The 16,828-nt window shown below is 48.9% G+C and overlaps 12 protein-coding genes across 12 annotated transcripts; 5 read left to right on the plus strand and 7 right to left on the minus strand.

Moving 5' to 3' along the window:
- Positions 1-107: 107 nt before the first annotated feature.
- Positions 108-737, plus strand: GL50803_0088960 (uncharacterized protein; the record flags this gene model as incomplete). The annotated part of the gene is made up of 1 exon (XM_001707489.2): positions 108-737. The coding sequence occupies one exon, from the start codon at positions 108-110 to the stop codon at positions 735-737; it is 630 nt and encodes a 209-aa protein (XP_001707541.2).
- A 67-nt stretch (positions 738-804) lies between these two features.
- Positions 805-2,868, minus strand: GL50803_0021053 (uncharacterized protein; the record flags this gene model as incomplete). The annotated part of the gene is made up of 1 exon (XM_001707487.1): positions 805-2,868. One exon carries the CDS (start codon positions 2,866-2,868, stop codon positions 805-807), a length of 2,064 nt encoding a protein of 687 aa, XP_001707539.1.
- Positions 2,869-3,012: 144 nt separating this feature from the next.
- On the minus strand, positions 3,013-4,386 carry GL50803_0016817 (putative Transglutaminase/protease; the record flags this gene model as incomplete). The annotated part of the gene is made up of 1 exon (XM_001707484.1): positions 3,013-4,386. The coding sequence occupies one exon, from the start codon at positions 4,384-4,386 to the stop codon at positions 3,013-3,015; it is 1,374 nt and encodes a 457-aa protein (XP_001707536.1).
- A 51-nt stretch (positions 4,387-4,437) lies between these two features.
- Positions 4,438-4,857, plus strand: GL50803_0060483 (uncharacterized protein; the record flags this gene model as incomplete). The annotated part of the gene is made up of 1 exon (XM_038046217.1): positions 4,438-4,857. The coding sequence occupies one exon, from the start codon at positions 4,438-4,440 to the stop codon at positions 4,855-4,857; it is 420 nt and encodes a 139-aa protein (XP_037902352.1).
- A 119-nt stretch (positions 4,858-4,976) lies between these two features.
- On the plus strand, positions 4,977-8,309 carry GL50803_0016818 (Glycine-, glutamate-, thienylcyclohexylpiperidine-binding protein; the record flags this gene model as incomplete). The annotated part of the gene is made up of 1 exon (XM_001707483.1): positions 4,977-8,309. The coding sequence occupies one exon, from the start codon at positions 4,977-4,979 to the stop codon at positions 8,307-8,309; it is 3,333 nt and encodes a 1,110-aa protein (XP_001707535.1).
- GL50803_006288 (Ubiquitin-activating enzyme E1) lies at positions 8,290-9,903 on the minus strand (the record flags this gene model as incomplete). Its single annotated transcript, XM_001707481.1, has 1 exon — positions 8,290-9,903. One exon carries the CDS (start codon positions 9,901-9,903, stop codon positions 8,290-8,292), a length of 1,614 nt encoding a protein of 537 aa, XP_001707533.1.
- A 25-nt stretch (positions 9,904-9,928) lies between these two features.
- On the minus strand, positions 9,929-10,330 carry GL50803_006289 (putative FixW protein; the record flags this gene model as incomplete). Its single annotated transcript, XM_001707479.1, has 1 exon — positions 9,929-10,330. The coding sequence occupies one exon, from the start codon at positions 10,328-10,330 to the stop codon at positions 9,929-9,931; it is 402 nt and encodes a 133-aa protein (XP_001707531.1).
- A 121-nt stretch (positions 10,331-10,451) lies between these two features.
- On the minus strand, positions 10,452-11,450 carry GL50803_0088945 (GARP-like protein 2; the record flags this gene model as incomplete). The annotated part of the gene is made up of 1 exon (XM_001707478.2): positions 10,452-11,450. The coding sequence occupies one exon, from the start codon at positions 11,448-11,450 to the stop codon at positions 10,452-10,454; it is 999 nt and encodes a 332-aa protein (XP_001707530.2).
- Positions 11,451-11,482: 32 nt separating this feature from the next.
- GL50803_006291 (uncharacterized protein) lies at positions 11,483-13,072 on the minus strand (the record flags this gene model as incomplete). The annotated part of the gene is made up of 1 exon (XM_001707477.1): positions 11,483-13,072. One exon carries the CDS (start codon positions 13,070-13,072, stop codon positions 11,483-11,485), a length of 1,590 nt encoding a protein of 529 aa, XP_001707529.1.
- Positions 13,073-13,458: 386 nt separating this feature from the next.
- On the plus strand, positions 13,459-14,271 carry GL50803_006292 (uncharacterized protein; the record flags this gene model as incomplete). The annotated part of the gene is made up of 1 exon (XM_038046300.1): positions 13,459-14,271. The coding sequence occupies one exon, from the start codon at positions 13,459-13,461 to the stop codon at positions 14,269-14,271; it is 813 nt and encodes a 270-aa protein (XP_037902353.1).
- Positions 14,272-14,324: 53 nt separating this feature from the next.
- Positions 14,325-16,016, plus strand: GL50803_006294 (uncharacterized protein; the record flags this gene model as incomplete). Its single annotated transcript, XM_001707476.1, has 1 exon — positions 14,325-16,016. One exon carries the CDS (start codon positions 14,325-14,327, stop codon positions 16,014-16,016), a length of 1,692 nt encoding a protein of 563 aa, XP_001707528.1.
- A 40-nt stretch (positions 16,017-16,056) lies between these two features.
- GL50803_0014161 (uncharacterized protein) lies at positions 16,057-16,824 on the minus strand (the record flags this gene model as incomplete). The annotated part of the gene is made up of 1 exon (XM_038045743.1): positions 16,057-16,824. The coding sequence occupies one exon, from the start codon at positions 16,822-16,824 to the stop codon at positions 16,057-16,059; it is 768 nt and encodes a 255-aa protein (XP_037902354.1).
- Positions 16,825-16,828: the final 4 nt, after the last annotated feature.

Here is a 16,828-nt window from a genome sequence, read left to right on the forward strand (position 1 = left end):
AGCGACCTAGGACTCCTAGTTACACAAACTTTGTGAAATTCCAATTTTTTCTATCTAAGCAGTATTTTGCGCATTGGCAACAGTTACATTTAAAAATATATTTAAAAATGTCTACTGTTAGGACGACGACGACGACCACGCGCACGACGGTCGTAACGAGCCCCGGCTCTAGTACTCCTGGGCACTATCCACAAAACGGATCTGCCCGCAGTGGTGGCAGTACTGCTGGACGACCTGCCGGCGGCAGTCATCCTGCTGGCCGTTCTGGCGGTGGACGCACGAGAAGCAGCGGAGGCAGTGGCTGCAACTGTGGCGGCGCCGGTGGTGGTGGCCTTGCTGCAGCTGCGCACTGGCTCGCCCTGGCATCTGCCATCATCATTATCGTCGCCTGGATCTTCCGCTTTATGGTCGCGGATAAAAAATACGAAAGCGCCCCTGCTTGGTTTGAGTTCTTGCTATTTCTTTTCCTCGCCCTCATGGTCATCCTCGGCGGGTTTGGGATTGGCAATCTAGATGGATTTTTAGAGGAGTATTTACAACTTACGATAAGCATGCTCGGCAAAGGTGTGCTTCTCATTCTGTTTTGCTGCCGTGTCTATGCTAATAGGTGGGGGTGGTTTGAACGTAAGGACAGTAGCTCTAGTGCTGTATTTCATACTCTTGCATCCCTCCTCTGCTGTATTGCCGCGAGTCTGGCCATCCTTGTTCTCTTAGTCGGTCTGGGCGTCGCCAAATAATTATGTTTAGACATCGGTTAGATTGTGTGAATTAGTGCTCATTGTGCCTGTCTGATTTATTGTCTCATCACAGCTCGTCCTTGGTTGCCCGGTGGTAGACGTTTGCGGTGTACCGTGTTCTGTCGTAGGTGTGCAGAACGCCACGCTGCCAGTCCCACGGATCAAGGCCGTTGCGAAGCGCGCATTGTGTAAGACGGAAGAAAATCGTGGGTGGGCCGTCGGGTCTGTTCTCCGGGACATCGCACACCGCGTGGCGACCGTCCCAGAGGACTATAAAGTGCCCCTTGGCATCTGTCAGCTGAAAGACATTGGTGTACTCCCACGAATGATAAATGCTGATCTCGACAACAAGGGAGCGCTTTATATCGATATTGATGTCCTTGGTGGCTGTTTTAGGAAGGGCACCCTCGGCAATCAGGGTCTTGTACTTCTCACGTAAATTCTTTAGCAAGGAATTGATGTGTGACGTAGAAAGCCGTTCATTGTACACATTAGTGGCCTGTTTGATCAAGCTTGTGTAAATACTTTCTGTGGGAAAGAAGTCTGAGTTGATCAGCTCGAAAAGGACTGTCTCCATGCACATGTCCCCAAGCTCTCCATGATTATAGATGTCCCTGAGAGATGTTTCGATGATATCATGTTCGTTTGATAGGGTTTTTGCGGGCGCTGATCCTCCTTTTGCACGCGCGCCGCCATTCTTCTTGCTTTCAAAGCGTCTGAGCTCCTCATACTCTGCAGAGTGCTCCGCCAGTATGTACACCCTTAGCGAATATGGAGCTAGCTGAAACAGCTCTGGTGGAACGTTCGATTTGGTACCGGAGGATAACATCGGGTTGACCTTCTCACCTCTCAGGGCAGACCGAACATGCTCCATCAGATAGCGAATAGCTGCATCAGAGAAGCCCTCGGTAAAGGTGACAGGCGTTGGGAGCTTTGCCACGCGCCTCTTTTTCTTCTTAGCATCCTGCTTGACAATCTTGTGGAGAGGAGGCTCCTTAGAAAGGGCCATGCTGTAGTAGATTTGATGTCCCGTGGGATTGTCGTCGTCTGTAAAGCCCGATATGTCTACATTCGCATAGTATGTGTGATAGTAGGGCTTCAGAAGCATTTTGGATCTGTTCATTATGGGATCAAAGGACGTGTAATAGTCGAGCATGCGCCACTTCCAGTGAGGGGAGTCCGCGACGGTACTGGAGCGCTCGCTGTAGCTCGCATCATCGGAGAGACCGGCGGCAAGAGCTGCAAGCCGAACCACAAGGATCTGGGAGGCTATTGTTTTCGAGAAGGTAGCTCCGGTAGTCCCAGACAAGTAGTAAAGCCACTGCTCGAACTCAGTCACTGAGCTCCGCATGGTAATGTCGGACAGGATGTTTTCGATGTAGACGTTCTTGAACAGGTCGACACCCGAGGATACGGAGATGGGGATGATGAGAAGGTAACGCTTTCCATCTGTGCGGCGTCCGTACGCGTCCAAGTTGTCACCTGCAGTTGTGTTCTCGTTGTGGAAGAGAAGATCATTGAGGGTTTGGGCGGCTAGCTGGACCTGGTTGCGCAGCGTTGCATACAGGATTATTGGGAGCACCTTGGTCCGTGGGTTCTTTCCTGCGGGGAAGAGGGCTCGAAGCCAGAAGAAGGGGTGGTCGAAGTAATCGGATTGCTCTACAAGATAGTTGTAATCCATTCCTGGTCTCCCCCCTGTTCTGTCCCAGAAGTCGTTACGAAGGTCTGCATCCACGGTAAAGTTGCCCAGATGGGTGTGAACGGTCTCTCCGGTGTATGCCACTAAGGGGTACAAGGGCGTCACCTCTCCACACATCTCTGGGTAGTACCCACTAACGATAACTATTGTGTCATAGCTCTCTATGCTGTCTCTGACCGTCTTCAGAGAAGCTGCAATCCCTCTGTCGGTTGCCATGTCGCCCTTGAAGCCAGGGATTACCAACACCGACGGGGTAGTTGTGGGGAGAGGTATGTCAGCCTTGTTGATCGCATCATTGACGTACTTGGAGGCAGCCTTGGCTGTCTGGTTAAACACAGAATAGGAGACGTGCGGTGTAAGTACCGAGTCTGCAAGACAGAGGGCGAACAGGGCCAAGAAGAAGATTCCTAGGGGCGTGCCTTTAGTCTGCATGTCTGAACGGTGGACTGAACTGTAAAGGATTTAAAACCTTCGATTTTAAGACGAACTGCAGTGGTTTAGGTTGAGTTGAGAAATGGCCTATTGAAATTCACTAACAAGCCAATTGACAGTCGTATCGGGCAGACAACTAGGTACCTAAGAGTAGGTGGAGAGCACCAGGCAATATGCATGCCTGTCCGAATTCGTGGTGTAGTTGAATGTGCCTTCCTGGAATCGGCCGTTGGCACAGCGCTTTTTGGCCTCAGCCAACACGTGAAAGACAACTCCGTTGAACTTTTCCATGGTTGCATTAAACGAGAACTTGTCGTCAAAAGTAAACAGGACGCTCGTTTTGCCGGAGTCCACGGCAGCAACCACGGCAGCGATCATCGCCTCCTGCTCCCTATCATTGAAGGAGGACAACTTGATAGACCTGCAAACAAAGATAGAGTCGTCATATTTAAACTTGAACCCAAGGGCAGGAAAGGCGTCACGCCCGTCGGTGAAGCTGATGCTGTTAATAGCAATCTTGTGGTCTGTGTTCTGCCTGATGTAGTAGAGGATGTTGTAGCAGTTCTCCTTGATCATACTAATCGTTGCCTCGCACCTGATTCTCTTGTCAAACAGAAACTCACACTGGCTATATCCAGCGTCAAGGTAAGTGATGCATGCAAGAGCCACGGATTCGATGAGCGCGTGGTCCGATAGACCTGCGCTGATGAAGGAGCCAGACATCACGTTGTAGTTGTACTTCATGGAGTTCGCCTTGGGGTATCCAAATTCGCTGCTCGGCTGATGGTTGATACTGATGTACTCGTCAGAGAGGTTCATGTATAGATGGGAGATGAAGTGATTCTTCTCTCCGCGCTCCGGCGTCAGCGGGTCGTCCCAGGTAACATCTACGTGGTACCAGTCATCTTCCAAGCGCACCATATTCCAGGCATGAGGACCATTGTGGCCAAGACCGGTGATCTTGAGGGCTCTGATTCCGCAGTTGATGCACAGGTAGAGGAAGACCTCGGTATAGCACTCACAGACGCCCAGCTGGCGGCTGAAGAATCCGTAGATGGTGTGGTCACGGTGCAGGTTGCTGCGGCCGCTCGAGTTAGCCGAGTACTCACAATAGGCGACGATGAAATCATGAATGCAGCGCTCGACCTCATACTGGCTCATGGACGGCCTTAGCTCTGCTTTGAACTTGGCGAGTGCCTGATCAATGGTTGCATGCTTGAGCCTCACCTCTGCTTGATCGAATTCCTGGAAAGAGACACGCGTCACGATTCCATTGGTCAGGGAGTAGTTAGTCGGGCGAGTCCACCAGATCTCTGGATAGTCGAGCTCAAAGGCCTTGTTAATAACCTTCATATCCCGGTCGTAAATCTTGAGGTCGGCCGGGATAACGACGCTGGGAAGGAAGCTCTCCGCAGCAGACGCAAGGATGTCTATGACTTCTCTATAGCGGGACTCGACAACGGACCTGTGATAGCGGAACTCACAAGGAACCCCGAACTGGATCGTTTGGCCGGACATTAAAATCCCATGTCACACCTTTAATTCAATGGACATAAATCTTAAATCGTGATGAAAGAGAAATGCAACGCCTCAAATTCTGTGCAAACATCGCGGGGCAAGCCATGGTTCATTTACGAGCCCCCCACGACGGCCACTTCCTCTTCCCAAGTCTGGGTTGTCCCACCCCTCTTCGATGGTGAAGCCAAGCCTGTAAGAAAGGCTGTTGTGGAGGCTGCTGTTCCTCCATATTGGGGCACAGATATCTCTCGGACTGCGTTCCTAGGGTCATCCGACCGCCCTTTTCGGCATCACGGAGGCACTTCTGAGCCTAGCATTGTTCTATCAGCGAATTCTGCCATCTTGACCGCTATTGATTACAGTCGCAAGAGCCTTTCTCCCGTCGCATCTCAAGGGAAAAGCCTTTATACTAAACCGTATACCCACCCAGACCTGCAGTCGTATAGCCGCACCCCTGACACGCGTTCCTGACAAGGTAGGCTCTTCTGCTCAAGGGGTCCTTGCACAGAGTCAGCGGGGGCATTGTATCAAGATGATATTGTGCCTTGATTTATGTAAATTTTACAAAAAAGCGAATTTCATAAGAGCAGATGACACACAACCAAGGCGCTGCTGGCAGCGAGCTGGACTTTAAAGTGCTTTTTGCGACTTCTGAAGAGCCAGGTTATAAGGCAGAACGGCTTCTAGAGCACAATGTACTAGGGTCAGGTTGGCGCTCTCTGCGGAGGTGCTCCTATCCTCAGAGCATTGCAATCTCACTCGGTCAGGTTTATAAGATTCAGGCTGTTCAATTTACAACGCACGAGTTCTTGGTTCCTTCGTTTGTGGAGCTTCTCCTATATAACCCTCAACAGCAGGCGTGGGAGACCATTGGCAAGGTGCAGATGGGGAAGGATGGGCGGCCGACAGCCGGGCGTGAACGAAAGACAGTCAAGATAGACATAAAAACAAATGCTCTACGATTCATTCTCCATCAACCCTTACCTCATCAGAATAATAATTACAATCAAGTGAGCATCGCTGCCATTACCGTGCTTGGAAACCCAGCTCCCACAGATATCCGTCCCACAACACCGCAAATCGGTCATCCCATTGTCTCTCGTAGCAAGCGAGGAACGACTAAGCCCTTGTCAGGACCTTCACAGGACAATTCAAGACAATCGAGTAATGGATCTTCTTACGCTGGTGCAGCCAAGGCACAGGCCCAGATGGCTCCCACTCCGGGCGTCTTGCCGCAAATACTCAATCCACCGGATAGTGGCGACTCTCAGGCCAGCAGAGGGCATTCATATTTAGAGAAGGGAGAAGAGCTCCGGACGGAGATAATGATTAACAAAACTAAGGCTGCAGCTGCAGAAGACTTTCTACTGGCAGACAGATATAAGATAGCCTATGACGCGCTAGGCTCCCTACTTGTGGACTACGCATCTCTGGATGAGCGGAAGGCTGCTGCTATTGCTGCTGAAAATTACAAAGGTGCACACGAGATCAAGACAACGATGAAAGAAGTGGAAAACATCCTTCAGCTACCGTTAGAAAAGCTTGTGAGGATGCTCAACGGAGAGCCAGAGCCGCCGTCCCCCAAGGTAGCACCACCAACCTCTCTAAATAAAGGATCGAAACCTAAGCATCAAGTAAGTTATCAAACTCTAGAGCCAATGGGAGAGAACGCCGACGAAAACGAAGACGATCTCACGACCAATGATATCGGAGGAGCTCCCCCAGATGCAGCTTCCAAGCAGGCTCGCGCTAACAGCAGGCCACGCTCAAGGATGAAGGCGTCTGGAGTGAGCGACACTGAGGATCTCTCTAGAGCAGTGCCTACCATATCAAATAAGGATATTATTAACGAAAATGGCGAGCGAATGCTCCATAATAACAATAATGGTTATCAGCAATTCTTCCTTACCGAGGAAGAGAAGCGAGAGCTTGAACAGGAGAGGAAGGAGAACTACATGCGCCGACGAGGAACGAACCTTGCTGCGAGCATGATGACAAAGACGCGGACGTTGACAGGCAACTCTACTGGGGCTGGAGGGAGCGAGGAGCTCGGTGCATCCACTCGTATGCGTCAAGGGGTTACCAAGTCCCAAGTTACCAAGTCGCAGTTGGCCAAAACTGGAACAATGCAACAGTTTTCTTTCGATGATGAACTTAATAATATAACCAGTAACAGAGACAAAGAGACTGCACCACCTGAATTACCAGGGAGTGTCATGAGGGGGAACAACGCAACTAAGCTGAAGGATGCTGGGTTCAATGAGATGTACATTAGACTTGCTTACTCTTCAAATAAGGGAAACGTCATAGATGCCATAAATTTAATGATACGCGCTCTCGTTCACGATCCTGTCGCATTCTATCCTGCAGGCATTTCTCTAATAACAATCATTTCCGAGTCTACCAATACAGCACTGATAGGCTTGATAGGCAACCTCTTCTGCCATGTCTATCTGGCCATAATGAGAAAATACAGAGGAGCACCCAATGGTGGAGAGCTTGTGGGTACCGTTACACAGACGAAGAACACTGTGGTAGACGCTGGGGATATGACCTTGACATTTCTAGATGTCACGGCACAGCTCACTCTGCAGAAGGAGAATGCTGTGACATATGCTGAGTTGAAGTGCACATCTGAACGGACTGTGGAAAAAGCTATCGGCCAAAACATGTCCAACTTACACAATGATGTGCTTCTACTGCTGGCACCTATCATCCACAAGCTCTCAGACAGTCAGCGGAGGACAAAAATCAATTCCATTAACATGTTGGCCACTGCCTCAACGTTCCCCTTCTTTCCCACATTCAACTTTGTGAACGCCATTATCTCCAGGCGATCCATAGAAAAGGCCTCTGGACTGGCTCAGAATGAGCTGTCCTTTCAAAACCAAAAGCTCATATATCTAGTAGAGACCCGCAGCTGGGCGACTGCAATATTAATAACAGGAAATCAGAGGCTTATGACAAAAGATACCATTCCTGTACTGCGAGCATATATAGAGTGGATTATTCCTCACGCTACTAAGCAAGAACAGAAAAAGCCTGCGACAGACATCCTTATCGCCATGTATGGTAGCTTATTGTCTGACATGATTGGAATCACAAACGCCGTCGAATGTGCGAACAAGGCATGCACGACAGAAGCCATTCTCAAAACCATCTACAAGGCAATGGTAGAGTGTGATAAAAAGCTAAGCATCAAGCCGCCACGGGTAAAGCTTCTCCCTCCCTCAGCTGACGCACCTGCAGGCAAGCTGGTAATAAACATGAAGCCGTCGCTATCAAGTCGTCCATCATCTCCCGATTATAAGCGAGACACTGCAGCTGGTCACGAGGGATACAGTGCACATAGTATGGATGGTATAGATAACGCCCGTGCTCAACAATATCAGCACCAAAGCGGAGGCAATCAGCAAGAGCTTACTGCAGTCGCAGAAACTGTTGCTGACGACGATGACCCCCAGTACGGAGATTTTCCCCCTGGGGTGTGTCAGTTTTGTTTAGAGGAATGCGGACAACAGGAGGACATGGCCCTCAATATGTACCGGCACCTGCTCATCAAGTGCCCGTGCTGTTGTGCTTGTCCAGCGTGTGAAGCCATAATAGAGATACCATGTCTGCCTGAGCACATGATTTACGAGTGCACGCACAAGGGCAAGCTGCAGTACTCGTTAGACTTATGTAAGAATTGCAGATGTATCATAGAATCGAAGTACATGGCAAGTCACATGGTGACATGCAAAACTATACTGGGAGAGGAGGAAACGATATGTCCACTTTGCGGAGAGCTCCTTCCCAATAGCGAAGCTGCGCTCACCCATTATAGCGACGGAGAGGGATGCCCTGGCAATCCTCGAACTGCTGCTAATTTACGTACCGTGGTCTCGAACAAGGTGAACTCCATTAGGCGCGGCCCGCAGTAAACAGATATGCTACTTCTAGCGTGTTGTCCGTCCGCACCATAACATTCATAGAGAGCTGCTTCTGGGTGTGAGATGAATATTTTATTTTTAAAATCTCACCATCGTAAATCTGAGAGGCAGATTGTAAAGTATTTTGGACGTGTTCTGTTTCATCATTCGTTCCTGGCGTGGAACTATCATCCGTCCACCCTGAAGGCGTATCATCTTCATAAAGTAGCACACCGTCCCCGTAAATCGCAGAGATGGTAGAGGAAAATTCTTTAGTAAGATACTCGATAACAGCATCAACGGAAAGGGGAGGTACATCCTTCACTTTCAGAATGTAGTAAGGGACACTGCATACGACACAGGCTGGATTTGAGGGTCGCAGATCATCGTTTATCAGCAATGTCCTTCTAGAGTTCTTAATGAAGTGCTGAAGAGAAATAGCTGTGCGGTGCTGCTTGGTTATGAGGGAAGAGAAGATCATGTGGGCGAGCTTCATTGCTAGAGCAGCTACTGCAGCATTGGTGAATGTTACAGCGGGGACGATTGATCCTGCCAGAGTACTGAGCTCAAACGGAGTAAGCGTCGTAGTGATTCCGAACGAGTGCATCCGCAACACTGAAAGGCCTGCAACGAGAGCGACCAGGTGAGGATTGTCTCTGTCATACGTGGTAAGGGTATACGCCTTACATGCAATGGATCTTGCAAGCGCTGTAGCGCTGATGAACACTTCCTTTAAAGCCTGCTCAACGGACATATGCTCATGTAAAGTATAGCTAACCGAGAGAGATGTCTGCTTTATGCAGGGCTGAATCGCTCCGTCTTCGTGCTCTGATGCAGCCAACAAATGAGTAACAGCTTGCCTTGCCTTATTTATGTCCTCCATGTCCAGCACTGCAGAGGCGGATGGATTGTCTAAAAGGTGAGTTTTGAAGCTATAGTAGAGGAAGCGAGCTAACTCAGATAAGAGCTTGTCAATCGAGCCACTACAGTCAATAGGTGTGTACTCAGTGAGTTCGGAAAACGGGTCAACGTCGTACATACGCTGCACAAGAAGAATGGAATAACTGACACAGTGCTCGGGCCGCGTCGGCTTATTCTTCATGGTACATATAGGAATGTCTATACGTGTGTCCCTATTATAACAGTTATAGCACTCTACTGTCGGGTCCTCGGACAGCCAGTACAAAGCAGGAGGGTAGCCAGTCACGGAACCAGACAGGCCAGATGTCCCAGCATCTACCAAAAGTTTATTGGCGAACCAGCACATCTCACCCACATATTGCCTGGGAGCGAAGGCGTCAAGACACGTTACGGTGACATCATATTGAGAGAAAAAGGACGGACCAAAGCGCTTTGGGTTGATAACCGTCTCACTATAAGAGTTAACCCTTAGTGATGGCGCCTTTGCCCTGAGATAGTCCGCAGTGACATGTGCCTTCTCGCGACCCACGTCGTCCCTACTGTAGAGAAACTGACGATTGATATTCGAAAGCTCAATGCTGTCCATGTCTATGACTGCTACAGAGGCATAGCGAGCGGGGGCCTGGACAACCAGCTTCGCAACCTCGCACCCAATCCCGCCGCACCCGACGATGCACAGATTCATTTATCACATTTACACTCATACTTAATCAGAGACTGTTGAGCTTCGAAAGGTGCTCTTCGCATTCGTTGGATGCAGGGTGTCCAGACCAGACCAGCTCCCCATCCTTGTTGAAGAGGAAGGCAGCAGGGATGCCCTTGCAATTGTTCTTCTCCATAAGGCTGCGGACCTCCTTGTTCGTGTCACAGGCCACGTTGTACTCCTTCATGTGGGAGATGCGAGAAGCAAACCCCTCGACGGTCGCAACATCCTCCTCGGAGACGCTCACAAGGTATACGTTGGGGTACTTGGTCGGGATCTTTGCAAGGTGCGGGATCATGCCTCGGCAAGGCGGGCACCAGGTTGCAAAGGCCTCGACCATGTAAGACATTCCGGGCCTGTACTCCTGGACCTTATTTACGTAGGTCAACGCATTGATATCAGGCAGCATTTTTAAGAAAAAACCAGAAATGATTGGTCACAGGAGAAGGTCGAATTCAAATCTTATGAATCCACAACGTTGGCATAGGAACCACCCTGTCCTGTTCTACCCTGCATGTCCTGCTAGAGGCCTAAGAATACCAAGACCCTGTTTGTGGAACCTCTGTCGTGTCAGCTGCACAGATGAGGCCCACAGTAGACGAGTTTAAAGGTTGTGGTGCCATAGAGTCTAGTCCAGAAAACAGTCTTGTGGTCCCTGATAGATATGTGGGAGGTGGGGTGATAGCATGGATCTCACCGTCAACGCCACTGGTACGTGGCCGTTGTGCTTGCAGACGAGAGTGACTAGCAGATTGACAACTGAGGGAGGCCTTTAATTTGTTCTGAAGGCGATATTTTTGTAATTTAGATTGAACGTGTTTCTGCGTGAGATCAGGGTAAAAAGGGCTCATAAAGCGGAGGATCCTAACGGGTGTAGGGACCTCCCCGATGATGCTGTTGTATGCTCGCACAAAGAGGTCATTCATTTCTGGAGTCCAAACAATGCGGCTGGATGCCTTGCATGTCCTTTCGTTGCGCTTAGAGGAAACCTCAAGGCCTCTAAGAGGTACGTTGTTTAGCTTGGAATGACTCTTTTCAGAGACGCCGTTGATGGCCTTGCTTTTGCTGATAGGTACGGGCGAGAGTATAGATGCAGATGCAATCGTGGTGTTGGGCTCTAGGTCGGAGGCGTAAGTATAGGTCGGAGAAGATGACGTCATAACACCTCCCTTGCCATAATACTGAGGATGTCTAGTATTCTCCTCAACTGCTCCCTCCGCATGAGCAGATTGATGGTCTTCCTCCGAGGCTCTCAACTCAGCTCTAAACGGCATCAACTCCAAATATCTAAAGGAGACAGAAGGATTTATCCCTTTACTAGCTGGTTGTGAAGAGCGCTTGAGCGACTTGCAGACTGAGAGGAAGTTCTTCTGGAATACACTCCGTGAAATGAAAAAGCAGTCTTTCGGCAGCAGCTTTCTCAGCTCCTCAGAATAAAGACTAGTTGGCATGGGTGTGGTGTGCTCCATTAACCCCGTGCTTTGGTCATCAATGGTTGCGTCAGACTCATCGATCAATCTTCTCTCCATTTTTTTGAATTTACAACCCAATTTCAAAAAAATCATTGGGGAAACACGGTCTTGAAAGATGATGCAGCTGCCTCGCTGCATTTAGGACAACATATGTCTATAGCCTTTAAGTCCTTCCAGCACTCATTGCAAAAGACAAGGCTGTTACATTTCGTGCACAAAATAGTCTTTTTTTTGCTCTGACAATGCAGACAATTGAACTTTTTTTTGAGATCAAAGTTCCCAGCATCAGCGAGCAGCATGTTGCGCAAGTTATCGTTAGTGCGTTTGCTAGACTTTAACATGGTACTAAGAGTCTCATATTTCTGAAGTACTGCTCCGTGGGACCCCGTGTGTGCTTTAAGCTGTTGAATACGCTGCTCAAGACCACCTGCAGCACGAACATCTTGTGTCTTTTCAATGGCTTTCAGTCTAGTATACGTCTCCATCACACCCCTCATAACCCCATTAAGCTTTGCAAAGCATTCATGAATATTGTTACATTCTGCATTCTCAAGGAGACCATTATTTTGCAATAACTCCAGCAGCTTTTTACCCTCGGCCAGTGCGTCATCAAAGATCGCAAGTTTTGCGCTAATCTGCTCATACCCTTCATTAGCCTCGTCCTTCAGTGCCCTTATTTCCTTAGCTATCTCACTGTTCTTCTGTGACAGTTGATCTCTTTTGTCAATCAATCTTGCATTCTGCAGCTTCACCGATGCCAGTTTGTTGGCCCTTGCTATTAGTAAATTCTGCAGGTGGACATTTTCTTCTTGCAGCTTGTGTACTTTGCCCATGGCCATCTGATCTACCGAGTTACTGAGGGCAGCTAGAGAGCCGTACTCCAGGTTGTCAATCTCTCTAGCTCCGCTTGCTCTCACCATAAAGTCAAGCATTTGACCAGCTCTCCATCTTTCTTTATCATCTGCAAATAGAGACCTTTCAAAGATCTGCCTGAGGTCATCTGACTGAATACCTTGGAGGCTGGCCCTGTCGACTCCATGAGTTAGATCCCTAAACGTAGCCATTTGGTAGAGAATACAACATACCTGATTAACAATATGTGCATCGATATCCTGGTTGTTGTACTCCCGTGGCGTGCTGTTTGCTATTTCGGGAATCAGCATCCACAAACCCGCAAGCGAAAACGATGTCAGCGCGCTGTCGCAGGTTATGGTGTCAAGTGATATGTCGGTGATATTGCAGATTGGCACGTCCGGCCCTGTGCCACGCTGCTTCTTGCGTGGGTGGTATACATACATTAATGCCGAAAGGATCTGTGCCCCACAGGTCAAGACGTTCCTGGGAGAAAAGGGCTTACCCTCAGCTGCATGCGCCTGAACGAGTGTGGATAGCTGCGTGCGTAAAGGGCCGTGCTCCACATAAATAGAATTGCTGGCAGTGGAGATAATACATCTGGACGGGCTCTCAATATATTGGTGGTGCATGTCTACTAGGAGGCTGAGATCATAGGCTATTTGAGCCGGCGTACGGCCAGTATTGGGGTTATAAACTAATGAAGTCACTTCTTTCTGCCCAGTGTCGTTGGTGTCGTGTAGTGCATCAACCTCTGACAGAGGGAAACTGTCGAAGGGAGCATTTGGGTTGAGACTCTCTACAAGCTTAACTCGCGGAAAAAGCATGCAGCCCCAGTAATGCCTCAGCGATTGAAAACTATGTTATTGTAGCGAAGACTTATACTGGGCTTGTTAAAAATTAAGTTATCTCAATTAATTTATCTCTAAGCCTTGACTACCACTTGAAAGCCTTTAGTTTTTTGGTTTTGAAGTAGTAATGATTTCATGCTAAGTTCTATTGACTAGAAGCATATGACTAGGAGCATATAGGACATGTAAGGATGCACAAGGACAATCGTGCAGATTGGACGAGTTGCATACTACAGTTGAGAGAGATTGGGAAAGATTGGTTTTTTAACGTTTAAACGCTTGAGTCAATGAGCAAAGGAATAGATCCGCTAGTGTGATTTGGCGAATCGCTGTCCTTTGGCGACTCTGGTAATTCTGCAGAAATGAAAAGTCTGTTACTGGGACTTCACGAGGACTTGCATGCCTTGCGAGAGAAGTTAGAGCACCAGTGTACGGTCCTCTCCAGACAGTTTACAGCAGTTGAGCGGCTCACAAATCCCTGCATAACGCTTTCTAACGGCTCGCTAAAGTTTCTTCCACCACCCCACGGAGACCAGCTCAAGGCTGCCGAAGACACAGTCATTGCATACTTAGATCACAGGAGTGCAGAACAGAAGGATGCGACTGTTGAGAGCCAATCGCTTATCCCCGTAGACCCTAAGCTTCCTTCACTCGTCGACCTTATTCTGCAAACATGTAGCCAGTACTTGGACCAGAAGCCGGTCCATACCTTTGATTGGAGAGACAGCGCGTTGGCCCAGATAATGGAGGCAACCCTGGGCCCCATCATAGACTCCGGTAGTAGTGAGCCTGCCTGGCTTCAGGTATCAGACAGTGAGCTGGCGTCATTGGGAGCCAGCATAGCGTCACTACAGGCCTTTGAGCATCCTCTGATGCAGAGTGGAACCGGGAATGAAGGCTTTCTGGCAGGCTTTTTGCGTGACATGGCCCTGAAGCAAGGCGGCTTCAAATCGTTCCGCTCCCGTCTTGTGCTAAATAAGGATGAGTGGCGAGATCTAACAAAGTGCCTAAGTGCCGAGGTCGCAGAAACAGTACTAAGTTTATACAAAGTAATAGAGAAGGCCCTCAAAGCTGCTTTGGCGCTGGATTTACCACTGCAAGAAAAGATGCGGCTGGTGCGGCTGGCTACTGACGCCATCTCTCTCTCGCTTCATCTAACGCGCGATAAGACCTAAAGGTACACCATGGAACATGACTTATAATTAATCTCTATAGAGATTAAATTGGCATGAGGCGTTGTCTTCTGGACGATAGGGCACATCTGGTCCTTCTCCAGCCGAGCAATGTTTCGCCTGCACGTCGGCAGCCCGTTGTCACCGGAGTAAATCTTCGGCTGGAGGACTTTTCACCGCTTTTAGATACTGAAGAAGATGAGGCAGCACTTCTTGCGGCACGCCGTCTGGCGAACTATTTGACAGAAGCACAAGACGAGTCATCCCTGGGTATCATTGGAATGGAGCCTGAGCTCCTCACCCTTGCCCTTGAGCGATTAGAGCAGTGCGTCCCTCATCAGGCCCATTCTGAATTAGAGCGTCCTGAGGGTGTGAGGTCCACTGCACCCTCGCACCAAATACTTAGTGCCCTTTTGTCCATTTTCACTGCTATCTGCGCTAAGCCACATACTCTGGTTCTTGCTGGGATTGTCTCTGCTGACGATACAGTTGAGAGTTCACTAGAACGACGGCTTGGTGATAGTAACTCTACTGTGAGAAGGCTTCTCCATGCTGCACAGTCTTTCGTTGAGCACTCCACTCTCAGACACTACGAGGCGGTCACGATGGCCCTCCGTCTGATAGGTAACTTGACAACCCATGGCCTATGCGTCGCACGTCACTTGCTCGATAGTGGCATGCTTAGCTCCATCTGCGCGCTGCTGAGCACGGAGCTCTACACCTGCTTCACATCGATTCGGGCAGAGGTCCAATGGGTCTTTACAGCAATGGCCTCCCACTTCCCCGGTGACCAAGGAGGCGACAAGCTTGTTATCCAACTAGATCATTGCGTCTCACCGGCGCTACCATCCGAGACTTACTTAGGAGTGGCTCTGCGCTCAGCCATAGACTACATTGCTAGTTCTTTCCAGTCAATAAACACGTACAATGACAGTAAGCGTTATGACAGATGGTACCTCTCAATTCGCTGGCTTATGTACTCCTTTATGTGTCCCTGTCTCGTGAGCCGAGATTGCATTTCTAACGCCTCCGTTTTAGAGCTAGTAATAAGAAGCATCTCCGTCCCGACACCCGATATCTCTAGCATTGCTATGGTAGCTCTGAATCAGTATTCCATGAATGTACCAAGGGACATCAAGAATAAAACTATGTTTACAAGCCAGGCAGTTGCATTGCTCCGTCATGGCTTCACCTCAATTGCCACTACTTACATTGATGCTAATTTATATGGAAAGGTAGAACCCTGCTATGTTTCTATTCTCAAAGAGGCTCTAGTCTTTTTAAACAACGAAAACAGTGATATTGAAATACCTGGCTTCTGGGTGCAAACAGTCGCTAATCTATATGCAAGGTTGTTGCGCGCGCACAGGGTCCCATCCGCGGACACAACTGAAGTGCTTGAACTCTTAACAGAAGCACTAGGATCCACCGTTTCCATTTGCTCCAATGAAACGATGAACGTGTTATGCAGTAGCAACGCTCGAATCTTTTCCCAATTGATCAAGCTTCTCAAATCATATAAACCGTGTGTGCAAATGAGGAAAATGATGTGGAAAAACAGCTCAATTCTACTAAATGTGTCAGAATTACTAAGAACAATGATTGACTATGTTCCAGATACGGAGTTAGAGCTCCATAGGCACGACCTCATGGAGACTATCAACGTGCTCTTGGAAGAGAACATAGATGCGCAGACCGCAGACATACTAGAAGAAGTACAAAAGCATCTGTTCCGCAAAGATGACTAGGGCACGCCAGACGAGACGTGGCATACTTCCTCTCTGATTACTAAGATGTGGGTGTGCGCTTGTGCCTACTTCCTTTACCTTCGGCATGTGAACTGGTAGTGGAAGAAAGTACGCACTTGCTCATATCAATGATTGTTGACACCTCTACCAGATTGATCTTGTGTGATCGCTCCTTAGCACGCTGTTCGGCCTTCTCCATCACCTCTTCGAGTCCAGATCGCCCCATGGCGCGTTTGAATAACTTCTCATCACTTTCTCTTTTCCTGACGCGCTCACAGACAGAGATATAGCCTTTGACGAGCTCTGTGGCTGTCTTTGACCGTGGAGCCATAGGAGACACAAGTGAGTCCATCGAGTCTAAAGTCGGCGAGGTTGCGAGTCTATGGGTCCCCCTTTGCGGTGAACCGTGAACCTCATATGCAAAATCATAGTTCAATTGAGAGAACAGCTCCAGGTGATCAGGAATAACGGCCTTTTCTTTTCGCTTGAGAAGGAGGCTAGAGGGGTCTATAGCAGAGGAGCGCGATAGAAGAGATTTGCTATGTACGGGGGACGTTGCTGATCGGTGCACGGGGGATCTCTCTAAATCTGATCTGTGGGGAAACAGATCGTCTGTGTGTCGGTCGAGTACGCTCCTGTGCCTGATAGTAATGTGCTTTTGAGCTTTCCGTGCGCTATATACCCCGTTGTATACGTTGGGAACATTGGGGGAGATGGTGTACATGTAACGAATACAGTTTTCTCGCATCTCTTTCTTGTCAATGTGTCCAAAAGGGTTAAGCTCATGCTTTTTTAGTGCTGTACTCATTGGT

Source organism: Giardia intestinalis, chromosome 5, assembly GCF_000002435.2.
Source record: "Giardia intestinalis strain WB C6 chromosome 5, whole genome shotgun sequence".
NCBI classification, from domain to species: domain Eukaryota; phylum Fornicata; order Diplomonadida; family Hexamitidae; genus Giardia; species Giardia duodenalis.